General features: G+C 44.8%; 1 protein-coding gene across 1 annotated transcript in view; it reads left to right on the top strand.

The window, feature by feature from the left end:
* The window catches only part of LOC147685416 (syntaxin-binding protein 4-like), a 1,262,048-nt gene extending 1,241,347 nt beyond the window's left edge, over positions 1-20,701 (top strand). The window contains exon 22 of the mRNA XM_086939784.1: positions 20,402-20,701. Coding sequence (XP_086795910.1) covers positions 20,402-20,513 — 112 coding nt within the window. The 3' untranslated portion in view covers positions 20,514-20,701. The remainder of the gene's footprint in view (positions 1-20,401) is intronic.
* The last annotated feature ends 679 nt before the right edge of the window (positions 20,702-21,380 follow it).

Raw genomic sequence — 21,380 nt, 5'->3', positions numbered from 1 at the left:
CATACTTATCTACAAACAAGTGCCTACCCGTATCGTCTGTTAACGATTGACCACTGTAATCGTGAAACGCCTCTTTGAAGCGTGTAAAGAAATCTGAAACCGTTTCATCTGACTTTTGCTTGCACGAAGCTAACATAGTCCAATCGATCTTTTTAGAAGGAACGAGCATTTTTAATTTAATCAAAATAGCCGCCGGGAGGTCTAGAATCAACTGACATGGCTTACATGCCGGTTCCCTCTCTAAATCTGCTTCATTTATTTCTTTCCACGTTCCCCCAAGTATTGTTACATCATTAGTTTTACGAATTAATCTCCACATATCAGGCGGAAGAATTAACCCAAAAAACAAATCTATATCGACAAGAGTCATCACACAGGACGAAATAGCCCCTTCCACCCCTTCATAGAATGCTGCCGGATTTTTACGAAGGTCAGGCAAAGAATTTTTCAACGCCATAACATCTGCTCTATTCCAAGGCGTATACACCCAATTATACATAAAATATCCCTTCGCATCCTTTGATGTTTTATCATCGTCTGTACCATCCCCTTTAGGTGGAACATACAAAGGTGCAGCTTCACGCATAGGCATAACATGAATTTTAGAACTCTTATCTGAACCCCGGAGAGAACACTCCTTAGACTGCCCAGTAGACTCCGGCCCGGACTCCTTATTCTTTTTCCGCTCGTCCCGCAATCTGGAAGTCTCATCCCGCAGCTGGATCAGTTGCTTGAAACATGTATCAACATCTGCAAGAACAAATATACCTTTATCTAGATTCTCATGATGAACCGATACAGCCTTAGGTTCTAATGTATCCGAATATTTACGGAATGCGATAACAACTTCATCAGCCAAAGTAGACAAAAAACACATCAAATCTTGCTCTGTCCAGTTACCCCTCTCGGCAATAACGTCAGACACAGTTACACAATTTTTATTCAATTTACGGGCCCAACTATGCAAATCCGCGGCTCTTTCCGCAGATAACCTGACACTCGACTTGCTCCCTTTTCCCGACTTATCCTGTTCGTCATCGTCCGAATCCACAGTCGGAGCCGTAGGTGGAACATACGGAGGCGGCGCTCGATCTAGTAACGAAAAATCATCAATTTCATTATTAAGGACAGGATAAAGCGGTCGACGAATAGAGAATTGACCAGTCGTTTGCAATTTACGTTCCCGTTCCTCCCTCTCTCTCTTTTCCTGAGCCTCCTTTTCCTCAAGCTGTAAAGCCTTATCACGAGCAGCCTTGCGCTGCTCTTTGTCCGCCAAGGCAACCTCACGTTTCATTCGTTCACGCACCGCTTTCTCCCACATTCGCACACAATCAAACATATTTTGTCTAGACCTTCGTTGAAACAAACACTTCTCCTCAAACTGGACCTTTCGCAAATCGAACGACCCATGTAGTGGCCATTGCAATTCAGGATCGGTTTTGGTGTATTTATGCCATAATTTACTGTACATTATAGGGGGAAGACCGAATTTGATGTACATTTCACGGTTTGGAGTTCCTTCTGGGGGGAGCCGGCTGTGATTCCGCTAACCTAATTGTGGTACCATTCCCAAAACAGCACATCCCTCGGAGTGTGCTGAAAACAGGCATGTTCAAAAAGCATCACGAAAGCGTGATACCGTATAAAATGGCACTTACAGTACTTCACACAAATGTGCCGCTCAAAGTAGAAAACAAAATTAGAGAAACATCTCTACATGCCTGCCTATGTGAAGTGCACTACACATATAAATTCAAAGTTCACAAATTCACAAATGTTAGCTAACTCAAATCAAAGTCACAGTCACAGAACTTCGGCAAGCGTCCATAGACTACCTTACCGATCACAAATCATAGAACTTCAGTAAGCGTCCGCAGACTACCTTACCAATCACAAATCTTACCCAAATCTCAAAGGTCCAGATTCCAACTGCCAAGGTCTTTAATCGAATCAGCCAAACGGCACTTATCCAGCAACACAGACGATCAAGAACTCAGTCGGAGACCGGCGCCACCTGGAAGGTCAGATCGGAAGGAAAGGAAGAAACACCGTGGGTGCCAAGACTCGGGTCACTTGGTGGCAGCGTACGCGTCCATGGCGAGTGTCCAAACCTTCGTCACGACCTCTCCTTCGGGCATCCGAGTCGCCGATGAGTCCCTTCGTGGTCGCAAATTTGTGGTATCGGGTTCCCAAGGCCTACATGCTCCGTAGATAACCCACTTACACTGAAAGAACTGTTGGCACGGAAACTGAAAAGTACAAAGAACAAGTTTATTAAGACCCCATGGGGTGGTGGTACATTCCTACAGCACCCTTCGGTAATGCAAGAAGTATCACACCGAACGTTGGTGTGACTCGATCTTTTATACAATTTACAGGTAATAAAAAGATAGGCGGTACGAAGTTACAGAGCTTTATGTACATATATGGTCATTTTTGGAACACAGCCAACTCATGGGAGGGGTTACAATCTCACTGGTCAGTTGGGAGGCACATTCCTAAGGGACGACTGGTCAGTTGGGACTGCGCATGTACAGGCTTGACCGTTACTAAAAATAGCCTGTTGCTGGGCAAACTCGAGTGGTCAGTGGCACGGACAACGGACTAAAGGGCATACTGGCCACGAGGCCGCTCATGATCTAAGATGGCCGCCGTAACATACAAGATGGCGTTTTCTAATATGGCCAAGTTAAGGAGAATAACGTGTAGCAAAGCCAAACGCTAACCCAGCCATCGTCAAATTACAACAACTGAAGTATTAAAATGTAGCATATGGATGAGCGACACCAATGCTTGTTGCACACCCAAACTTTACAGCATATCCCATAGTTTCTCCCGGTTAACAGTGTCAAAGGCTGTAGACAAATTCTGAAGAACAGGTGGATTGAGCCCTTCCTGGCCTTCACATATTTGTTCATAACTAAGGACAAATTAAGTCATTTCTCGGTCATGCCGAGCCCCTCCTGAAAACATATTGTGTATTGGATATCTCTCCTGTGGTGGTTGCCCAGGTCTCCAAATGGGCGAGGAGAACTCTACCCAATACCTTAGTGTGGCATCAATAAGAAACAAACTGGGTCACTTCTATTACCCTTTTTCAAAATGGGGACCACTATTGCCTCCTTCCAGGATGCGGGCATTGGGCCAGTAATTACAGCCTTAAATGCATTTGTCAACAGGGATGCCCACATGTTTGGATTATTTTTAAAAAGTTGAAGGGGAAACCCCATCAGGAAGTTGTGCTTTCTGACGTGGCCCCTGGGCTAATGCCTCCTCAACCTCAGTTACAGTAATAGTTAGTGAGTTGGATAGCTGCAAATACATCTAGGGGAAAATCCCTTATGTATTCTTCGACTTTTTTATTTTGGGGGTTAAAGATGCCAAAAAAGAAGGCTACCCAAATGTCTCCCAGGATCAGTGATTCCATCTACCCAGCTTCTTCAGTAAATAATGGGTGAATTATAATTTCCCCAAATTGTTTTATGTCTCTTAGGGCTCCTGCTCTCTCTAGGTCTTCCTATGCTAGATTTCTCTGTTCTGTTTTTCTACCCTCAATTATTGTTTCATATCTTTGCCTTGCTGCTTTAATCTCTGTTCACTGGGAATAACTTGAAGCACCCTTTTTAAATCTTTACGGGCCCAAGAGCAATCGGAATTAAACAACTGGGCCTCCTGGGGTTCCCTATGCTTAGGACTCCTCATCAACCTCATGGCTACTTCAGCGCATAGTGACCCAAACTCCCGAACAACATCCTCTGGAGGAGAGTCTGACTTCGAACACCCCATAATTAAGTGGGAGTAGCCTTTGATAGCCCTTGATAATATCTCCCTCAAATGTGAGAGGATCGGTCTTACCCTAATTAAGCCTGACTCCCTTGTTCTAGTATTAATAGATCAGGAGATCATCATCCTCCCCCACCTGGGTCTTTAAATTAAGGGAGCCTATAAAGGGGTTATGATCACTCTGACAGTGAGGTTCTACCACAAAGTCAAGAACGAGCTTAAAGGAATGTATACATATTTGCATAAAATCAATGGAACTAGCTGTGCCACAGCCAACATAAGTAGGACACTGCAGTGAAAGATTCTTGGCCCAGCAATTTAAAAGGCCAAAATTGTTCCCTATTGGAACATAATCTAGGGCTTCTCTCTGGGATGAGTGAATAAAATGGTCCTGACCCTCTGTGTCTTCCAGCCCACACACACGTTGATAGCTGTGCTTACAAATTGTACAGTAAAAATCCCCTACCCAGATGATGCATAGCGGCTGCCAATTCCCAGTGATTTGCGTGATTTCATTATGTAGGGTCTCGATGGCATTACAGTCATTTGGATCAAAGATATTGTGGTACCAGTTCACCACAAGTATTTTGGCCTTACTATGATGAGCGTTAGTGGGAGGAGGCCCCTCCCTCTCCCTCTGGAAGGCAAAGTAGGCTGGGGTGCTGAGTCCCACCCCAGTAGATGGCAAGCAGAAGCAAGTGGGGGTGCAGGCTAACAGAGCCTGAACAGCGCATCCTTCTTCTTAAATAAGTCCACCATCCAAACAGCCACCAGCTTCCCCTGGAATGCCACACTCCTCCTGGATACAGCCATATGCATGGGTCACAGTCAACCATGTGCAGGGTTGGAGGTTCTATCTGTTGGCTGGCACCACTGGCCTTTGGGAACCAGGTAATCCACAGGATTACAGGAGCTATCTGATAGAGACATCTAGCTGCAAATTCCTTATCTTAGAATTCTCCCTAGGTGCCAGACTGGATCCAGAAGTTTTTGTACAACTGTACCACTGCACACCAGTAGTGGTCATCGAGCAACTCCATTGTGATTCTGTCCTCCGGATGTGACGGCGACGGAGTCTATATAAGTCCACCCCGATGCGCTGATGTCAATTTTCTTCTTTTCGGCACTTACAAGACAGATCTAATCAGCTGTTCCTCTGCCCATTTTCTAGCCTACCTCTGCAATTTTTTCAAAAGGAACAGTGCGCCTTTTCTATGTCCTGAGGGTTTAAACCCTATGGCTCATGTGGATGACAAAGGTCGGACATGGACCTTCATTCTATTTGTATGTAGTGTGAATTAGTCTTCTCCCATGCATTATGGGACTCATTAGAGCACTGCCCTTCCTTCTGAAAGAGACATGGAATGTTCTTGTCCCATTTGTATGGGACGGCCAACAGGTAGGTAAACTGAATATTTGTTGTGGTATGGACTCCACTGGTTCTGTAGGTCATACAATGGTACAAAGGGGGTCACAGTTTATGAAGGAAGGGAGTTGGTAGTGAACAGACCAAGTGGTGGACAGTCAACAAGACTGTTATTTGTTGCCCTCACACACCCCAAGGAGTGTCATGCTTCATCATCAAGTGGGTGCTTCTTGTTGGGCCAACGCTTCAATTCCCTATGAGTCCCCCAAACGGTCACTGTGGTGGAGATCTTTTCATTTCTCTTTCCGTATGATGAGTGTGAGGGTGTCCTAGAGTGGGTTGATTGGTGTAATGTTGTGCAGGTGAATTAAAAATGTCTAGGGGCAATCAGATACAGGCTTTTATTCTGGTGATTCCCTTGTCAGGTTCAAAAATGCTGGTGCTACTTATAAGGTCAATTATTGTGTCCAAGCAGCTTATAAGGTGAAAATGCAGGTAGACATGTTTCTCCCCTATGGTCAAACTGATCCGTGGCACTTCGTCAGGACCAATAGCAGGGTTAAGTTGCCTACTGCACACTTTCGGTCACCCATAAGCGGGTGATACCTGTTAGTTGTGTGCAGTGAAAATGGTTGTACAACCTAAAAGAAAAGAAAGGACGAAAGACAGCACATAAAGAATTGTAACAAGAAAATAAATACATTTTTCTCTGGAATAGCAGCCCTTATATACCTGAGTTAATCCCCTTGTGGTGGACTCACATGTGTGCCACAGGTGAGTCCCTAGTAATATAAAACCATAAAAACAAGAACACCATGGAAATACTACGAGAACGTAAGCAGTCATTTAGAGATCAATGTGGGTATATTTCTACACTCATTGCCATATTGGTATCATAATTGGTCAGCACTGTATTTTTAAGAGCATTTAGATGGTGTTGTATACATGTGATCATTAAGAGATCAACTGCGGCTAAATTTCTCCATTTATTGCCATATTGGTGTCGTCTCTGGTCAGCACTGTAATTATTAGAACATGAAGTATACATGTCGTAAAGTGTTCAGCATGCAATTGTGCTTCCCAGGCCATGGCCATATTGTCTTACCAGTTGGTCGGAGAGCTATGCCTTCACGGTTGGCACAGAGAGTAAGGCGAAACAAGCATTAGAAGTCGGAGGTGATTACATCAGTTCCAACGTCATGGGCACTGAGATTGGATACGTACTCCGGTGTCCCTTCTAGGTTAAAGGTGGGGGGGTCTACTCACCTTTGTGTCGGCATTCCCTTAGCGATGAACCTACCCAGGGCCTCTGCTTACCCAAGTCAAGAACGAATGTAGGGAGCGTGAGCGTTATATCAACCGATGCCGTGGAAGGGAGGACTGTGCATGACTGGCATCCATCTTGGCATGGTTTGTCATCCACTGATCCTCTCTATAGCTGGTAATGTTACACTGAGAGGAAAAGGACATTTTGAAAGTTCAAAGGCGGAAGAGTGACTGCTGACATATTAGTTCATTGTGAATAGAAATGATTTTAACTCCTAAATTAAATTAAAATACATTAGACACCCAAGGGAGATATATGCTGTGCGGTGAATCCCGATCTAGGATGAATGCAACGCTGCGGAAAGTGTAAGTAATTTTTAAATGTGAGCATCTTACTAATAGCACAAGGTAGATATCACTCAGAGTCTACATTATTATTCCTTGGTCCAACCAGTCGTGATTCCTTGTAGATGTGATTGTCATGGTCTTTAAGAAGAAGAGGGCAGCATCTTAATATTAGCACATGGTAGAAATCGGACATAGTCCTGATTAGTCTCCGGTCTAACGGAGTCGTGCTTCCATGTGGAAGTGGTTGTCACAATCATTAAAAAGATGAGGCAGAGTCTAGCCGAGTGTTCTGGAGTTATGCAGATATGTCAATAGTGTCATTTTCTAGATTGAGTGATGTAAATTATGCTAAAAGTCAATCCAGGAAATTTCATCGCTCAGACCTTCAGGGATCTGAAGACGGAAGGCCCAGCATTGTTCTTTTCTGAAAAAACTAAGTTATATTCCATTGTTGGTTGACTTTCAGAATGGTCCATCTCATGTCATCAGCTGAGTGTTTCAAGTGAATGAAATGGTTGCACATATTGGTTGCATTGCTGGCACAGCGATTAGTACTTCTTTGTTCCCCAATCCTGATCTTCACAGCTCTGCTTGTCATCCCTATGTAATAGAGGCCGCATGGACAGTTTATGAGATATATACAGTTTTTGTAGTTGCAATTTTTGTATTGTCTTTAAGTCCATGTGAAGTCAGACCCCCAGGTTCAGAGTTTTTAAGTGTGCGGTCAGCGATGATATAATGCACGAGCCACAGGGGTAGTGGCAAGTCACATGAGAGAGTGTACGCAAGGTTGATTGTCTTAGGTTTCTTAAAGGTTGTGATCTGCTGTGAACCAGAAGATCTTTCTGGGTCCTTCTGAATGTGAACTGGGGACGTTCAAGATTCATACAGCCGGTGTTCAGTATGCCCCAGATTTTTGTTCTTGTTGGATTGTGGTGTGGAACTGGTGACACGTGATGGTCTCCTCTGTGGGTTTTGTTGTTTTTTTCTCAAAGGACCTCATGGTTATTGTTGCCTTTTTCTCAGCACATTTGATCACCTTCTGTGGGTAGTTTCTCGCCAGGAGGTTATTGCTCGAAGTTTGTTCCAGTGTGCATAGTCACCCATAGTACTGCAGTTCCTTCGTAGCCATAGACATTGCCCAAATGGTTTATTCTCACTCAGGGCTTTTGGATGATGGTTGTCAGAAAACAGCAAGCTGTTACAATCTGTTGTTTTTTTCTGTAGGTCCTTGTTTGCAATATTCATTGATTTATGGAGATCAGGAGATCCAAGAATGGTATATTTTCGACTGAGTGTGACCTTGTGATTTTAAAGAATGGAACCCGGGTGTTAACCCATTTGCTGAACTCTCAGCACTCTCTCTCATCCCCTTTCCAGAAAATCAGGATATCATCGATGTATTGTTTGCAGGAGATAATGCTGTTCTGGTACGGGTTTGAGCAAGTAAATATGTGTTGTGATTTAAATTGTGCCATATACAGACAGGGCAGACTTGGAGTAAAAGTACTGCCTTTCAAAGTCCCCTGTATTTGATGATATAGTTGTGTTGTCTTCTTGAAAAAGTAGTTTTTCAAAGCACTTGTGGCACATTCCATGATGGAATCCACTGGCGTTTTGGTTGTCAAGGTAGTGGGCCTCAGGCAGGTGTCTATCTCCCGTTGGTTGCGTTCTGTGAGTTGTCCGTATACAGAGCTTCCACATCAAGAGTCATCAGGATGTTGATCTTTTCTGGGTGATACACATTGACGATCAGGTTCAGGACATCTCTGGTGTTTTTCAAGTATGATGGTATATTCTGAGCCAGGGGACGGAGGACGCAGTCGTAGAATTGTCTGAGAGGTTCCGGGAGGGATCCGACTCCCAAGACGTTGAGTCGGCCACGTGGAGGGTGTATACCTTTGTGTATCTATGGTAATACTTAAAAATATGGTGTAATCTGCGAGGTATTCATGAGAAACTCTGCTTTGTGTTGTGAGATCCATTGTTGGTTTCTTCAGGCGACACCATAGACTTGTTCTATTTCATAAGAGAGTCAGTAGGAGTCTGATGTCACCATCGTAATCTTCATTGTTGATGGTTTGATGGCTAATTTTCATCTAAGATGTCCTTCTGTAATGTGTTACTTTAACATTAAATTCCTGTCTTCTGAGGAAGGAAGCAAGGGTCTTCCTTACAATTCTTTCCTGGAGGTTCTTATCTCTCCGTATAATATGTGATAGGAATTTGGTCTCTCCAAGTTATACCTTAATTAGGAATTTTGGCTGATTGGACACATTTTTTCCTGCTCTTTCCTTTTCTTCATTCAAAGGATGAGGTTGGTTTACCCTTTTGTTGTAAAGAGTACATTGTGTCTCAGGTTGGGACATTATTTTTTGGCCTCAATCCTAGTGGTGGCTCTATCACTGCCATCCACGTTTCCATTTCATGGGCTTTCTCCCTTTCTGATGGGCATGCTTTACCTCTTGTCGAGAATGTTGTTCAGGTTTGGCTACCTGAAATTATTGATTTGTTGGGGTCCTCTGTGTGTTGGCCTTTATTTCAACTGTGGCCAAATAGACCTTGCAGATGGCCTTACCCCCTGCCCTCTCCCCTTTAGGACAGAAGTCTTCACAACTTCGGTTTTCTTGTTATCCATTTTGAATAGCCACCTCTTTGTAGCTTTGTCAGGTAGGGAGGTTTGCTTATACGCATTTTTGTCATTGCTGTTCTGGAATGGGTGATATTCCTCACACTCCCTTGCTACTCTTACATTATTATTATGATTGCTGGCTATCCAGCTTATTGATAATATCTATATATTTGTATTTTTACTTTGTGCTGTTGCATTCTTGGTATATTACCGTTATTGGTAGTAGTTAGTTCTACCTTGCAATGGCTACCTCTATTGTTCGAGGGTTTCTTTTTCCTACATTGGTTAGTCTCCCAGTCTGTTGATGGAGACTCTGGGTGCATTTCCTGATGTGATGATGATTCTTGTGGCATCCTGATGGGTTGGTGTGTGGGAGGGTATATTTCTGCATTTGTGGATACATTGATCATGTATATACAAATAAATGTTCTAAGTATGGCTATAAGGATTGTATATATGCTTTTGTAGCTGCACTCCTTTTTGAGACTCTAGATAGACCATGAACTGGTTTTTGCTATATATATTTCCACTCCATTATTCTAGGGGCTACTGCGGTACATAGTCTTGGAGGGTGGTTTTCTCTCTGCAGGGGTTTTCTCTGACTAAGAGAGGTCTCTGCCTTCTGTCGTACCTGCTATTTTTGCAATGCTTTTGTTTGGCATTGAGGTGTCCATCTCTTACACTCTTTCTCTCTCTCTTGTTGTGGGTGTGCTTGGAGAATCTTCTCCGGCTCTGATCTCTGGGAGGTGCCATATTCCACAATAAAGTGCTAATAATTAAATTCAGGGGTATCGGTTGATCTCCTTGGCCCCTGAGTTTTGTCCCCTTGTGAAGGATTAGAGATAGATCACATCTTCAGTTCCACAGCATAAAGCTAGTGCTCTAATTTGGTGGCATGGATTGGTGTCTGGGCCTCCTAGCCTTGTTCAGTCATGGGTTGATTACCTTTGACAGGAATGCATTTTATTATTTATATGAAGTGTTGTCTCCAATTCTAACTCATCCTTCTGTTGTGGGATATGTAGTCTGCATGTTTCTCGAGATGACTTCCCACAATTCTTCTGGTAGAGCATCTTCTTTTCTTTGCCTGTGATTCTTTGGGCAGCTTAGTTGCTATGACCAGCATTTCTTTTTGGAGATCTTGGTTTGACAGTCCCGTTTGAAGAACCACCTCCGAGAATGATGTTGCTTTGGTATGTAATTCTAAGATGAAGAATCTGTTGCTAGATGTCTCTATCATGTGAATATGTTGCTTACCTTAAGTAACTCCTTACCTGGTAGAGACAGGATCTAGCTGCAGATTCCATAACTACCCATCCATTCTCTCCACTCTGTGAACTGTTGGTCCTGTAACCTACAAGAACCCTTTCTTGGTATCCTAATGACTCTTTTGAGGAATTTGTATTTGTTTATCACAGATGTTATTTCTTTTTGTCACACTGATTCCACATGCAGTTTCTAAAAATGGCTTTGTGAGCGCGAAAGGTAGTCACAGAAGAAACTGAAGTTAGCCCGTCTGGGTGGGCTTATATGGACTCCGTCAACATCACATGTGGAGGAAGACGTTGCTACGGAGATGCTTGGCACCCATTACTGGCATGCAGAGGTGCTGCTGTACAAAAAGTTCCTTGTTCAGTCTGGTGCCTAGGGAGAATTCTAAGATAAGGAACCTGTGGCTAGATTGTTTCTCTACCAGAGAAAGCTTTACCAAAGATAAGTAACTTTAGCGTTTAACCTGCAGGAGCCCCCGATTGCACTCAGGTCTGCGCTACCTTGGCCTGGGTAGAGAAGGTGGCCTTACCTGGTTCTTGAAGTGTTGGACCGGTCAGCCCTAGGGTGGTCTTCTCCCACATTTTTTGACCTCTTTGCCTCCCACTGGACCCCATATTTTTGTTGGGCCTAGGACTCTGGGCCCCTTACCTCTGCTAAACAGTGCTGAGGTGCAGGTGCTCTCTCTTAAAAGCATGGTGACACAAGTGTATCAGCCAGAGGCCCTACTACTGTGGTGAGGCCTGCCCTTTATCAACATGCTGGTAGTCTGCACAGTCTGGGACTTTTTGCAACTGTAGCCTTTTGTCCCTGTTGACAGACAGGTAGGGAAGGGAACACCCCAGAGCCTCCTGGATTTTTCCAGAGATCTCCAACCCCCTAGATTCTCCCTGAAATTGTCGCGCCTCCCAGTCACCTGACCTTAGGGTATATATGGGAGGGTTCTGGCCACCCATCCCTGTTACACTATTGGACCGGGTAGAATCTCTGCTGAAGTGAAGACTGCTTCGCCAGGAGGATTGCTACACTGCTGAGGCTGACTGCTCCCAGGAACTGCTCTCCCAAGCTAGCTGAGTTGCCCTGCCTGCCGACCCAGGAATAACATCTCCAGTGTGTCTCCACTCTCATTTTCCCTCCTTTTGACTGGTCCCCCTCCTAGTTACTGGGGGGAACCAGAACCACCAAGACTACCTGACTGTCCCTGTAACAGGGTGTGCAAGGATATCTGCCTCTCATTGGGAGACCTGTGCAGGGAACTGCAGTATTTAAAAGTGCTGCAGGGAAGGTGTTGTGCCTGCCAAGGTCACTGCTGCTGGGCCGAGATTTACACCCTACATAGCTTCTACCAAAATCTTGACAGCCCAGGAGTTTGCAGGCGCTGTGTTCCCGTGACCTCAAGGCGCTGGATGGGAGTGCAGTTTCCTAAAATTACCGCTGCGTTTAGCTGCATGGTATACTGTAAGCACTGCAGAGAAAGCGTGCCCGGGACCTGAATGCGCTGTGACAGTGAAGCAATGCGGCAAAGAGGCACCATGGCCGGGAGGCGCTGTGGCAGAGAAGCGCTGTGGAGGAAGAGCGTTGCATGCCTGTAATCATCGCCGGCAACCCGGGACCTCAGGAAAGCCCTGCAAGGATTTCCCCTGCGACGTCAGGCAAGCTCTGTGCTGGGTTTGGCGCCAGGGCAAAGCATTGCCCAGCAACCGGGAGTTTCCCCAGCAATGCACCGACAAGGGAAGAGGAAGTTGCCCGGCGGAAACGTCACCGCCGCGTCACGAGGGAAGCCGCGGCGCTTTTGGACGAAGATCACCCCGACCTCCCCCTTGCAGCGGTAACCAAGAGGGAGCTTGTCACCCGAGCCCAGGTGCCGGCAGGAACTAAGGACCTCCACTGCAGGTAAGGCTCGGGTCAGTGATCCGAGGCTGCATGCCGGACTGTTTCCCTTCTAGCTTTGGCACGGGGTGGGGAAGGCGGTCCTGAGGCATTCCGGGAATAGCAGTGCCAATTCAGCATCGTCAGCCTGATCTTTTGTGTCCTAATTGTTTTCCCTAACATCTGAATCCCATCCTGTATAACACCCAGGGGCCAAGCTTACCATTTGTTTAAAGCCCAGCTGTCCAAATGAACAACATCTCTCACTTCTTTCATATGCCAACAGTGTTAAGAAATCAGTAGCACTGAGGCTAACCCTTTGGACTAAAAAATAAGATTGAGGTGACAGCCCTAAATCACACCCAGGGCCCATGTGTGCCATATGTGTGATGCCAAGTGGCCTACGTGGTGAGGCCCAACCCTGTATCACACCCAGGGAACAAGCTTACCATTTGTGTCATGCCTAGTGGTCCATGTGACCAACAATATTCATCTTTCCTAGGGTGCTGACTATCGAAAAAAGGTGACCCCCATGGGAACGTCTCCAAAGTCGCCTTGCAAACACATAAAACAGCTAACATGCCAGATTTATCTCAATGTCAGGGCTCTTAAGTTACTTTTTTGCGCTTCTTCTTAGTTTGCTATACGCCAAAGCTGGGACTAAGGATCTGATGTGGTCTCTTATCCACTGTGATGGCTGCTTCAGGACAGACCTCTGCCCTATGGATTTAGCAGAACTTCCAATGTATTGTGGTGTCTGCTCACCTTCCTTGCTGCTCAAATGTGAATCTGCCCAGGCGGGGTCCCTTTCCTCCGGCTTCAGTCGGGTCCAAGATACCAATCTCTCCAGAGTGGCTCGCCAAAATGTTGCTCAAATCTAAATTTACCTTGAAAAAAACAAGAGGTGTTTGGCAAAACAGGAACAGTTGAATTAATTCATTGTTTCCGCTGGGAGTACAGTTACAGAAGAGGGTCGGGGGACTGTCTCAAATTACAATTGATTTGAGCAAGGTTTTATAAATTTCTCTGGGTATCATAAAATGTTTCTGTCAATCCTTTTTAGGTAAAGAATGCAGGCCTTGTGTTTGAAGCCATATAAATAAGGTCGCTGATAACAAATGCAGGTGAACCTTGTTTTTGCATGAACACAATGGGGTCCAGTGGGTAATGGATTCAGGTGTGCGGCATGAGGGGCGTGTGATCACTGCATGTACTGTGTGTGCTGAGCCCAGATTGGCTGTGTGTTTGTAACCATGTTTGGCATCTGACTTTATAGTGTTTTGGGAATGCGTGCACCCCTATGAACATATTTGCTTCATTGGGGCCAATTTCCCTTGGCCATTGTGGTGTTGCTGCGGGTCCCTCATATGACTGAGCTTCGATAATCAAATGAGCCTTTGTTAGGAATTCCAGGGTTACCCAGGCATCGTGTTCAAAGTACAGGGCTGAATACACTTCCCAAAACAGCCCGCCCTTTCCCAAAACAGCCCGCCCAGCACAGGGATGTTAGCTTTGCATCCCTGCCTGCTCTCCGGGAAGCAGGGCTCGTAGGAAAGGCCCAACGAACAGAGCTGGAAGGCAGCTGCAGAATCAGGCCCCCAGAGACCAAGTACCCTATCCCTACTAATCTGAAGCAATGCTACTGCTAGCAATCTGTTCACGCCGAGTGACAAAGGGGGCCATCAGAGAAAAGGCACCCGCCATACAAGATCCCTGACTGGGTTCAAAGAGTCAAATAAGTCATCAACGGGACTTCCATCTGGACACGCCACATGAACGCAGGCTGCGCAACCAGATATCTATGGATCAGAGCAGCCATCGAGTCATGACATGTTTTATGAAAAAGGATTCTGCTCCCCCTTGAAAGGGATAGGGACTCTGAAACCTAGGTTCTCTGGGCTCTAGCTGGGTATCAGGATAGAGGCTAAGGGGTGCCTCACTGAACTCTGACCCGGGGCCTAGCCAGAGTTTTCCAAACCCAGATAGGCAGGGGAGACAACCCCTGGCATTTTGTGACATGCCAGGCTAGAGAAGAGAAAAAGAAAACACAAGAAGATGCCTAGCCACCTATATTTATATCCACACTTAAGGAAGGTCGAAAACACTTTTTGTCTAGATCGACCAGGTATTTTATTTATACCACTTATTTGATATTTATTTAATGATTTTTCAAAAATGATTTTTTTAAAGCGAAAAAAGACACATCTCTATATCCACATATTTACAAAAATTTGCACAAATATACAATGAAATTTACACGTGAAAAGATAACAAATACAACCAAACCAAAATTAAATCAAGTATCTACATCCTATACATCCCACATAAAACACAACATTTGTTAAACAAAACAATACATCAAATGAACATGCGCATTGAAAACAGTGACTCAATACAAGTGCAAATGGCGAATAAATCAACGCAAAATACAAAGAGTGAAGTCCATCTATGACCACTAGTTAGGCCAGCAATTGCTGGTGTGGAGAAATTAATCAAAATTGTTCCTTAATACATGCCGACGCGTTTCGATTCCAGGGCAAAGTTCCTGGAATCGCTTCAGGGCGCTGTGAATGTATCTGTAGGAGATGCAAAGAGAACAATAAAGTTTCATTCGCAGAACTCCAGACTCAAAACCTTTCAAACGAGGCTCAGAGTGTGTAGCATAAACCAGAACCTACCAATATTTTTGAAAGAGGGGGATTGAATAAACAATCGAGTTTGACCACGGAATTCCTCACGTGGAGTAGCCTTGAAAGTCTTCCTTCTCTATTCTTGTAAATGCGTACGAATTGAGTTGCAAATAACGGGGGGCCACCTATTAAAGTAAATAAATCAACGCGTCACATAACTAGCTAAGCTGCTATTTCAAGGGGATGTTTAAAACTGAAAGAGGCACATACCTTCAATTATTGTTATCAAAGGCAGCTCGCGGCTGCCGCCGACTTCGTGTTCTAAGATGCTCAAATTATATCTGCCGATAAATTGGGTGCTAAACAAATAAGAGGGGAGTGTCAGTACAGTCGCTTGCTGGCGCAAGTTATCCAGCATCACTCTGTTTAATGGGCTCCGATGGTCACATACCTCAAGTAGCTCGTAGTATGCAAAATTCATTTCAAGGGCTTTCGGACAGCGCTGTTCAGTCCGCTGTGAAAATAATGGAAGTCATTATAATCCTCTATTTCTGCCCAGGTCTAGGTTTTACCGTTTAGATTGCTGCTCGAGCAAGCGGCACCTACCTCTTTCCTCCCTCACCGCTGCTTCACTCTGCGATCGTATCAAAATGGCTGCCAGGTGTATGACTGCTTATAACTCTATAGGACCGGGCCTTTGCATAATGGGAGATGTAGTTTTGTGTGTATACTGCATATAGTCTATATAAAGTTGCCGTTTGTGTGGAAGGTTAAAGAGGTTTTTAGAAAACACACGTGCCCAAAATAACTCAGAAATATGCATTATACCGTCTGATATAATTACTTGAATGAAAGAGTGGGCATGATGTAATATGTTCAAAAGGGGTGGCAAAGTTGCATCTCTTCAAAGAAGGGTCGGCCTAGATAATTAAAAGAATAAAGTGGAAGTGCACATTTTATTTGGGGCACATTACCCAACTACTTTGTTGCAAAATACAGAAGAGCAGTGACTGCTGCGGACGCTCAAAGAACTCTGGAATTGGCATTAGATTTATAGCCTTGCTATCTCAGACAAACTGTTCAACCCTGATTGCGTGCTGTTGAACTTAAGGATTAAATATGCTTCTTTTTGTAAGAGCATTTTGTCCACGTCTGCAGTGCGATGCGTTGGTCTCAGAGTGTAAAGTACTGTCCACTTCTAGTCGTTTTCATCATGTTTGGCCTCTATGTAATGTTCGACCATTGGTGCAGTCAAGATTCTATTTTTTATCCTAGATCTATGCTGGCTGATGCGTAGATTCACTTGCTGGCATGTTTTGCCAATGTATTTCCTTTTGCATGGACATTGAACCAAATAGACCACATTCTTGGTTTTACAATTAGAAAATTCTAGGTGTTTCCACTTGATACCTACATGATGGAACTCACTACCTTCCATGGTACTGGGGCAGGCAACGCAGGTACCACATTTGTTGTGCCCTGTAATTGGTTTGAGATTCCACTGAGCCAGCAGGTCGTTTTTCTTTTTTGGCAAAGAGACATCTGCTCTCATGGTCTGTTGGCCTAGGCTCTGATTTTTCCTGTAGGCGAACAGGGAACGTGGAAAAGAACATTCAAGTTTTTCTAATAAGTGTCAATTGTTCAGAACAACTTTCCTAAGCTTGTGGGTGTCTGGGGCAAAGGTGGTAACACACACTAGTCTTTCTAGTGCAGGCTTTTTCCGTACTTGGAGAAGGCATTCCCAGGGAGTGAAACGCGCTCTTTTGAGTGAGTGTTTTAATAGCTTCTTCGGGTACCCTCTTTGCTTCATCTCCTCACAAAACTTGTGGGCTTGTGACGAAAAATCATTTACATCCGAGCAGTTTCTCCTTATGCGCAATAGTTGCCCATAGGGAAGATTTGATTTCAGATTACTGGGATGGGCGCTCTTATGGTGCAGGATGGTATTTCTGTCCGTGGTTTTCTTATAGAAGGATGATTTCGATTCACCCTTGACGCATGTTATTTCAATGTCGAGGAATTTTATATCACCATGCCTCATGTTAAGCCATTCGTGGAACGCCAACAGAGGAGTCTGGCTCCCCTGCCACAGGAGCCAGACATCGCAACCCGAAAGACCCCTCAGGGCGCCCAATTGTTTCGGGTTGCGACTCCTGTTTAGAGCCCATTTCCCAAAAAGTGGATTTCTTTTCATATAGACTATATGCAGTATACACACAAAACTGCATCTCCCATAATGCAAAGGCCCGGTCCTATAGAGTTATAGGCAGTCATACACCTGGCAGCCATTTTGATACGATCGCAGAGTGAAGCAGCGATGAGGGAGGAAAGAGGTAGGTGCCGCTTGCTCGAGCAGCAATCTAAACGGTAAAACCTAGACCTGGGCAGCGCTGTCCGAAAGCCCTTGAAATGAATTTTGCATACTACGCGCTACTTGAGGTATGTGACCATCGGAGGGCATTAATCAGAGTGATGCTGGAAAACTTGCGCCAGCAAGCGACAGTACTGACACTCCCCTCTTATTTGTTTAGCACCGAACTTATCGGCAGATATAATTTGAGCATCTTAGAACACGAAGTCGGCGGCAGCCGCGAGCCGCCTTTGATAACAATAATTGAAGGTACGTGCCTCTTTCAGTTTTAAACATCCCCTTAAAGTAGCAGCTTAGCTAGTTATGTGACACCGTTGATTTATTTACTTTAATAGGTGGCCCCCCCGTTATTTGCAACTCAATTCGTACGCATTTACAAGAATAGAGAAGGAAGACTTTCAAGGCTACTCCACGTGAGGAATTCCGTGGTCAAACTCGATTGTTTATTCAATCCCCCTCTTTCAAAAATATTGGTAGGTTCTGGTTTATGTTACACACTCTGAGCCTCGTTTGAAAGGTTTTGAGTCAGGAGTTCTGCGAATGAAACTTTATTGTTCTCTTTGCATCTCCTACAGATACATTCACAGCGCCCTGAAGAGATTCCAGGAACTTTGCCCTGGAATCGAAACGCGTCGCCATGTATTAAGGAGCAATTCTGATTAATTTCTCCACACCAGCAATTGCTGGCTTAACTAGTGGTCATAGATTGACTTCACTCCTTGTATTTTGTGTTGATTTATTCGCCATTTGCACTTGTATTGAGTCACTGTTTTCAATGCACATGTTCATTTGATGTATTGTTTTGTTTAACAAATGTTGTGTTTTATGTGGGATGTATAGGAGGTAGATACTTGATTTAATTTTGGTTTGGTTGTATTTGTTATCTTTTCATGTGTAAATTTTATTGTATATTTGTGTAAATTTTTGTAAATATGTGGATATAGAGATGTATCTTTTTTTGCTTTAAAAAAATCTTTTTTCAAAAATCAAAAATCATTAAATAAATATCAAATAAGTGGTATTAATAAAAATACTTGGTCGATCTAGACAAACAGTGTTTTCGACCCTCCTTAAGTGTGGATATAATTATAGGTGGCTAGGCATCTTCTTGTGTTTTCTTATTCAAATAGGGTCCAGCCTACCCACCTGTCCTTAAGGGCCTAACTCCTTAGGTTTTCTAAGGCTAGAGAAGAGAGCACAGAGCCAGTGGGCTTCCACCCCAAGGACAGCCAGAGCTTCTGAACCTGGACAATCAGGAGACACTTACCCAGGCCTATGGGACCCTGTCCTGGGCAATTTGTGACATAGCAGGCTAGAAAAGGGAGCCAAGGACCCGGGGTCCAGTCAGAGCTTTTGAACCTGGACAAGCAGGAGAGACCTCCTTGGGCCTTCAGGACCTTGCTCATGGTACTTTGCTACATGGCGGGCTGGATTAGTGAGGCCAGGGCTTCCACCCCAAGGCCTGCTAGAGCTCTGACCATTAGCCCTGTCAGAGTTTCGAGTGTGAGTCCCCATCCTGTGCACTTTGAGACAAAGCAAGCCAGGTAACAGAGCCCAGGGCCAGTGGCTTACAACCCAGGGCCTGCTGAGTATCTGATGCGGGGCTAGTCAAAGCTTCTTATCCCAGGCTGGCAGGGGAGGCCTACCTCGCCTAAGGGCCCCCATCGCGGGCTCCAAATGACCTTCCCAGATATGTGGGTCCCCGCCTTAGGCAATTTAAGGCATAGAGGGCTGGGGAATAGAGGACATGGCTAGGAGCTTCCACCTCCGGCCCCACTGGAGCTCTGACCCAAAGACCCAGTCAGAACTTCTTATCCTGGGCAAGCATGGGAGACCCTCCCGAGTCTGTGGGTCCCTGTCCCGGAGAATGGAGCCCAGGATGGAAGGGCATCCACCCCTAGGACACCTGGGGCTCACCTGGGGCCCACTCACAGCACCTTCATGTAGGCAAGAAAAGGAGCCCACCCTGGCCTGCAGGTCTCCATCCTGGGCACTTTGTGCAACAGCACATGGAAGCTGAGTCCCCAGGCTCCTAACCCTTTCCTGCCAGAGCGCTTCCCATTCTTCCAATCTATGCACACCTAATGATACAGGGGGACATTTTGAGAATTAATTTGGCCTTCTTGAGCTATGATTGGGCTTGAAGCTTCAAATGAGCCCTAATAGGGAATTCCTGAACAGCTCAGAATCCTGAAGACTGAGTCACGTGAAGGAAATGATGCATTTTATTTGTTTATTTATTTTTAAGTACAACATGTCACCAGTGGTGTTAGCATGGCACGTTTTAAACCACCAATTTAGGCGTGGTAGATGACCTCTAAGTTGTCTGGTGTCGTGTAGTATGTGAGTGAAGATGTATTAGGTAGAATTATGTGTGGACGGGTTTGGTTTGTAAATATGGTGTGTGTGAGCAAGTGTTTGCAGCATTTATGCTATTTTGGCAGAGATGTATTCTATTATACAACCTTCCTAAATTCTATGAATTCTAATGGTTAATGTATGCAGCTTGCAGGGGCTCTAGGGACTTTTTTTTAAGAGCGTCTCATGTAACTGCTATTTATCGCACCCTTTAAAATACGATACCTCAGGGTTCTAAATTCACCAGGTGAGAAAAAATACGGATTTTGTTACTTTATGCAGTAAAATCTACATATCCCAGTATTTACCGGGCCTTTTCATCTGTTTCATTCCAGCAGGTCTGACTTGCCAAAATCTACCAAAGGGAAAAATCTGTCGGATAATTCTGATAACTCAAATAAACCGAACCGCCCATTTAACATTTAAATAAAAAAAGTTTCCCAGTAATGTTTAGACTCCTGTATGCGGGATATATGTTGCAATGACTGAATTATGTGTTTCCTTTTCAGCCACACCGAGCAAAGGAGCCTCTGTTCATCTTCTCTTTGTTCAACTCCGATCTGTGGCAGAAGTGATGAGAAGATTATCATGACGAAGGAGACACCGTCAAGACTAACATAGCCCCAGCCCACCTCTGCCCCCCCAGCCAAGGAACTACGACCTAAGCCAACATAAGCATGGCACACCTCTGTCCGAGGCAAGGAGCCTGCAGCCAAGCAGCTATCGACCCAGATACCACTATGTCTTGGGCAATGAGTCACCAGTTAAGCCCACATACCCTTCCAGTCTGCCTTTTTCCCATTCATGGAGTCACCAGCAAGTATGATATCGGCTCCTAATGTATCTTTCTCTGAGGCTCACTGTCCTTCACATATGCATAAGCACCGGCATGACTCACAGATCGAACTGACTTGGTGGCAGAGAGTTCTGTGGGACAGATGAGTGTCTTAGGGGTCAGAGATAAGCTTTGAACCTTTTCGGATGATATTTTGTCAAAAGACAAGCCATAAATAAAGTAGAAATGAGTATCAGCAATGTCCTGAAGATGGGTGAGCTCGGTGACAGCAGAGGTGTGGCAAATGTCAAGTAAGCTCATGAAACCCCTGTGAACATTAAGGAGTTAGAGGTGGAAAGTAAAACTGGTGGAATGAAACAAATCAGGTTAGGCTTGATCTATTGGGTTAGACATGGGAAATGAAGCTCTACATTTCCCTGTAAGCCAAGTGAAATCATAGCTGACATTTAGGTGGGGTCACAGTTGTAGTGTGGGAAGACATGGGTCACAGTTATGCAATAAGATAGGTGATTCAGGGTTATGTTGTAAGACAAGTAGAGTCAAAAGTGTGCTGTGATACAGATGGGGTCAGATTGGTACTGCAAGACCCCTGAGGTCAAAGTTTTGCTGTGGGACAGGTGTTGTCACAGTTATGTTTTAAGACTGGTGGAGTCAGGATGTCACTGTCAGAAGAGCGGGGCACCATTGTGCTG

This window comes from Lissotriton vulgaris, chromosome 10 (genome assembly GCF_964263255.1).
Source record: "Lissotriton vulgaris chromosome 10, aLisVul1.2, whole genome shotgun sequence".
NCBI classification, from domain to species: domain Eukaryota; kingdom Metazoa; phylum Chordata; class Amphibia; order Caudata; family Salamandridae; genus Lissotriton; species Lissotriton vulgaris.
This window is presented reverse-complemented; position numbering and strand designations above follow the sequence as displayed.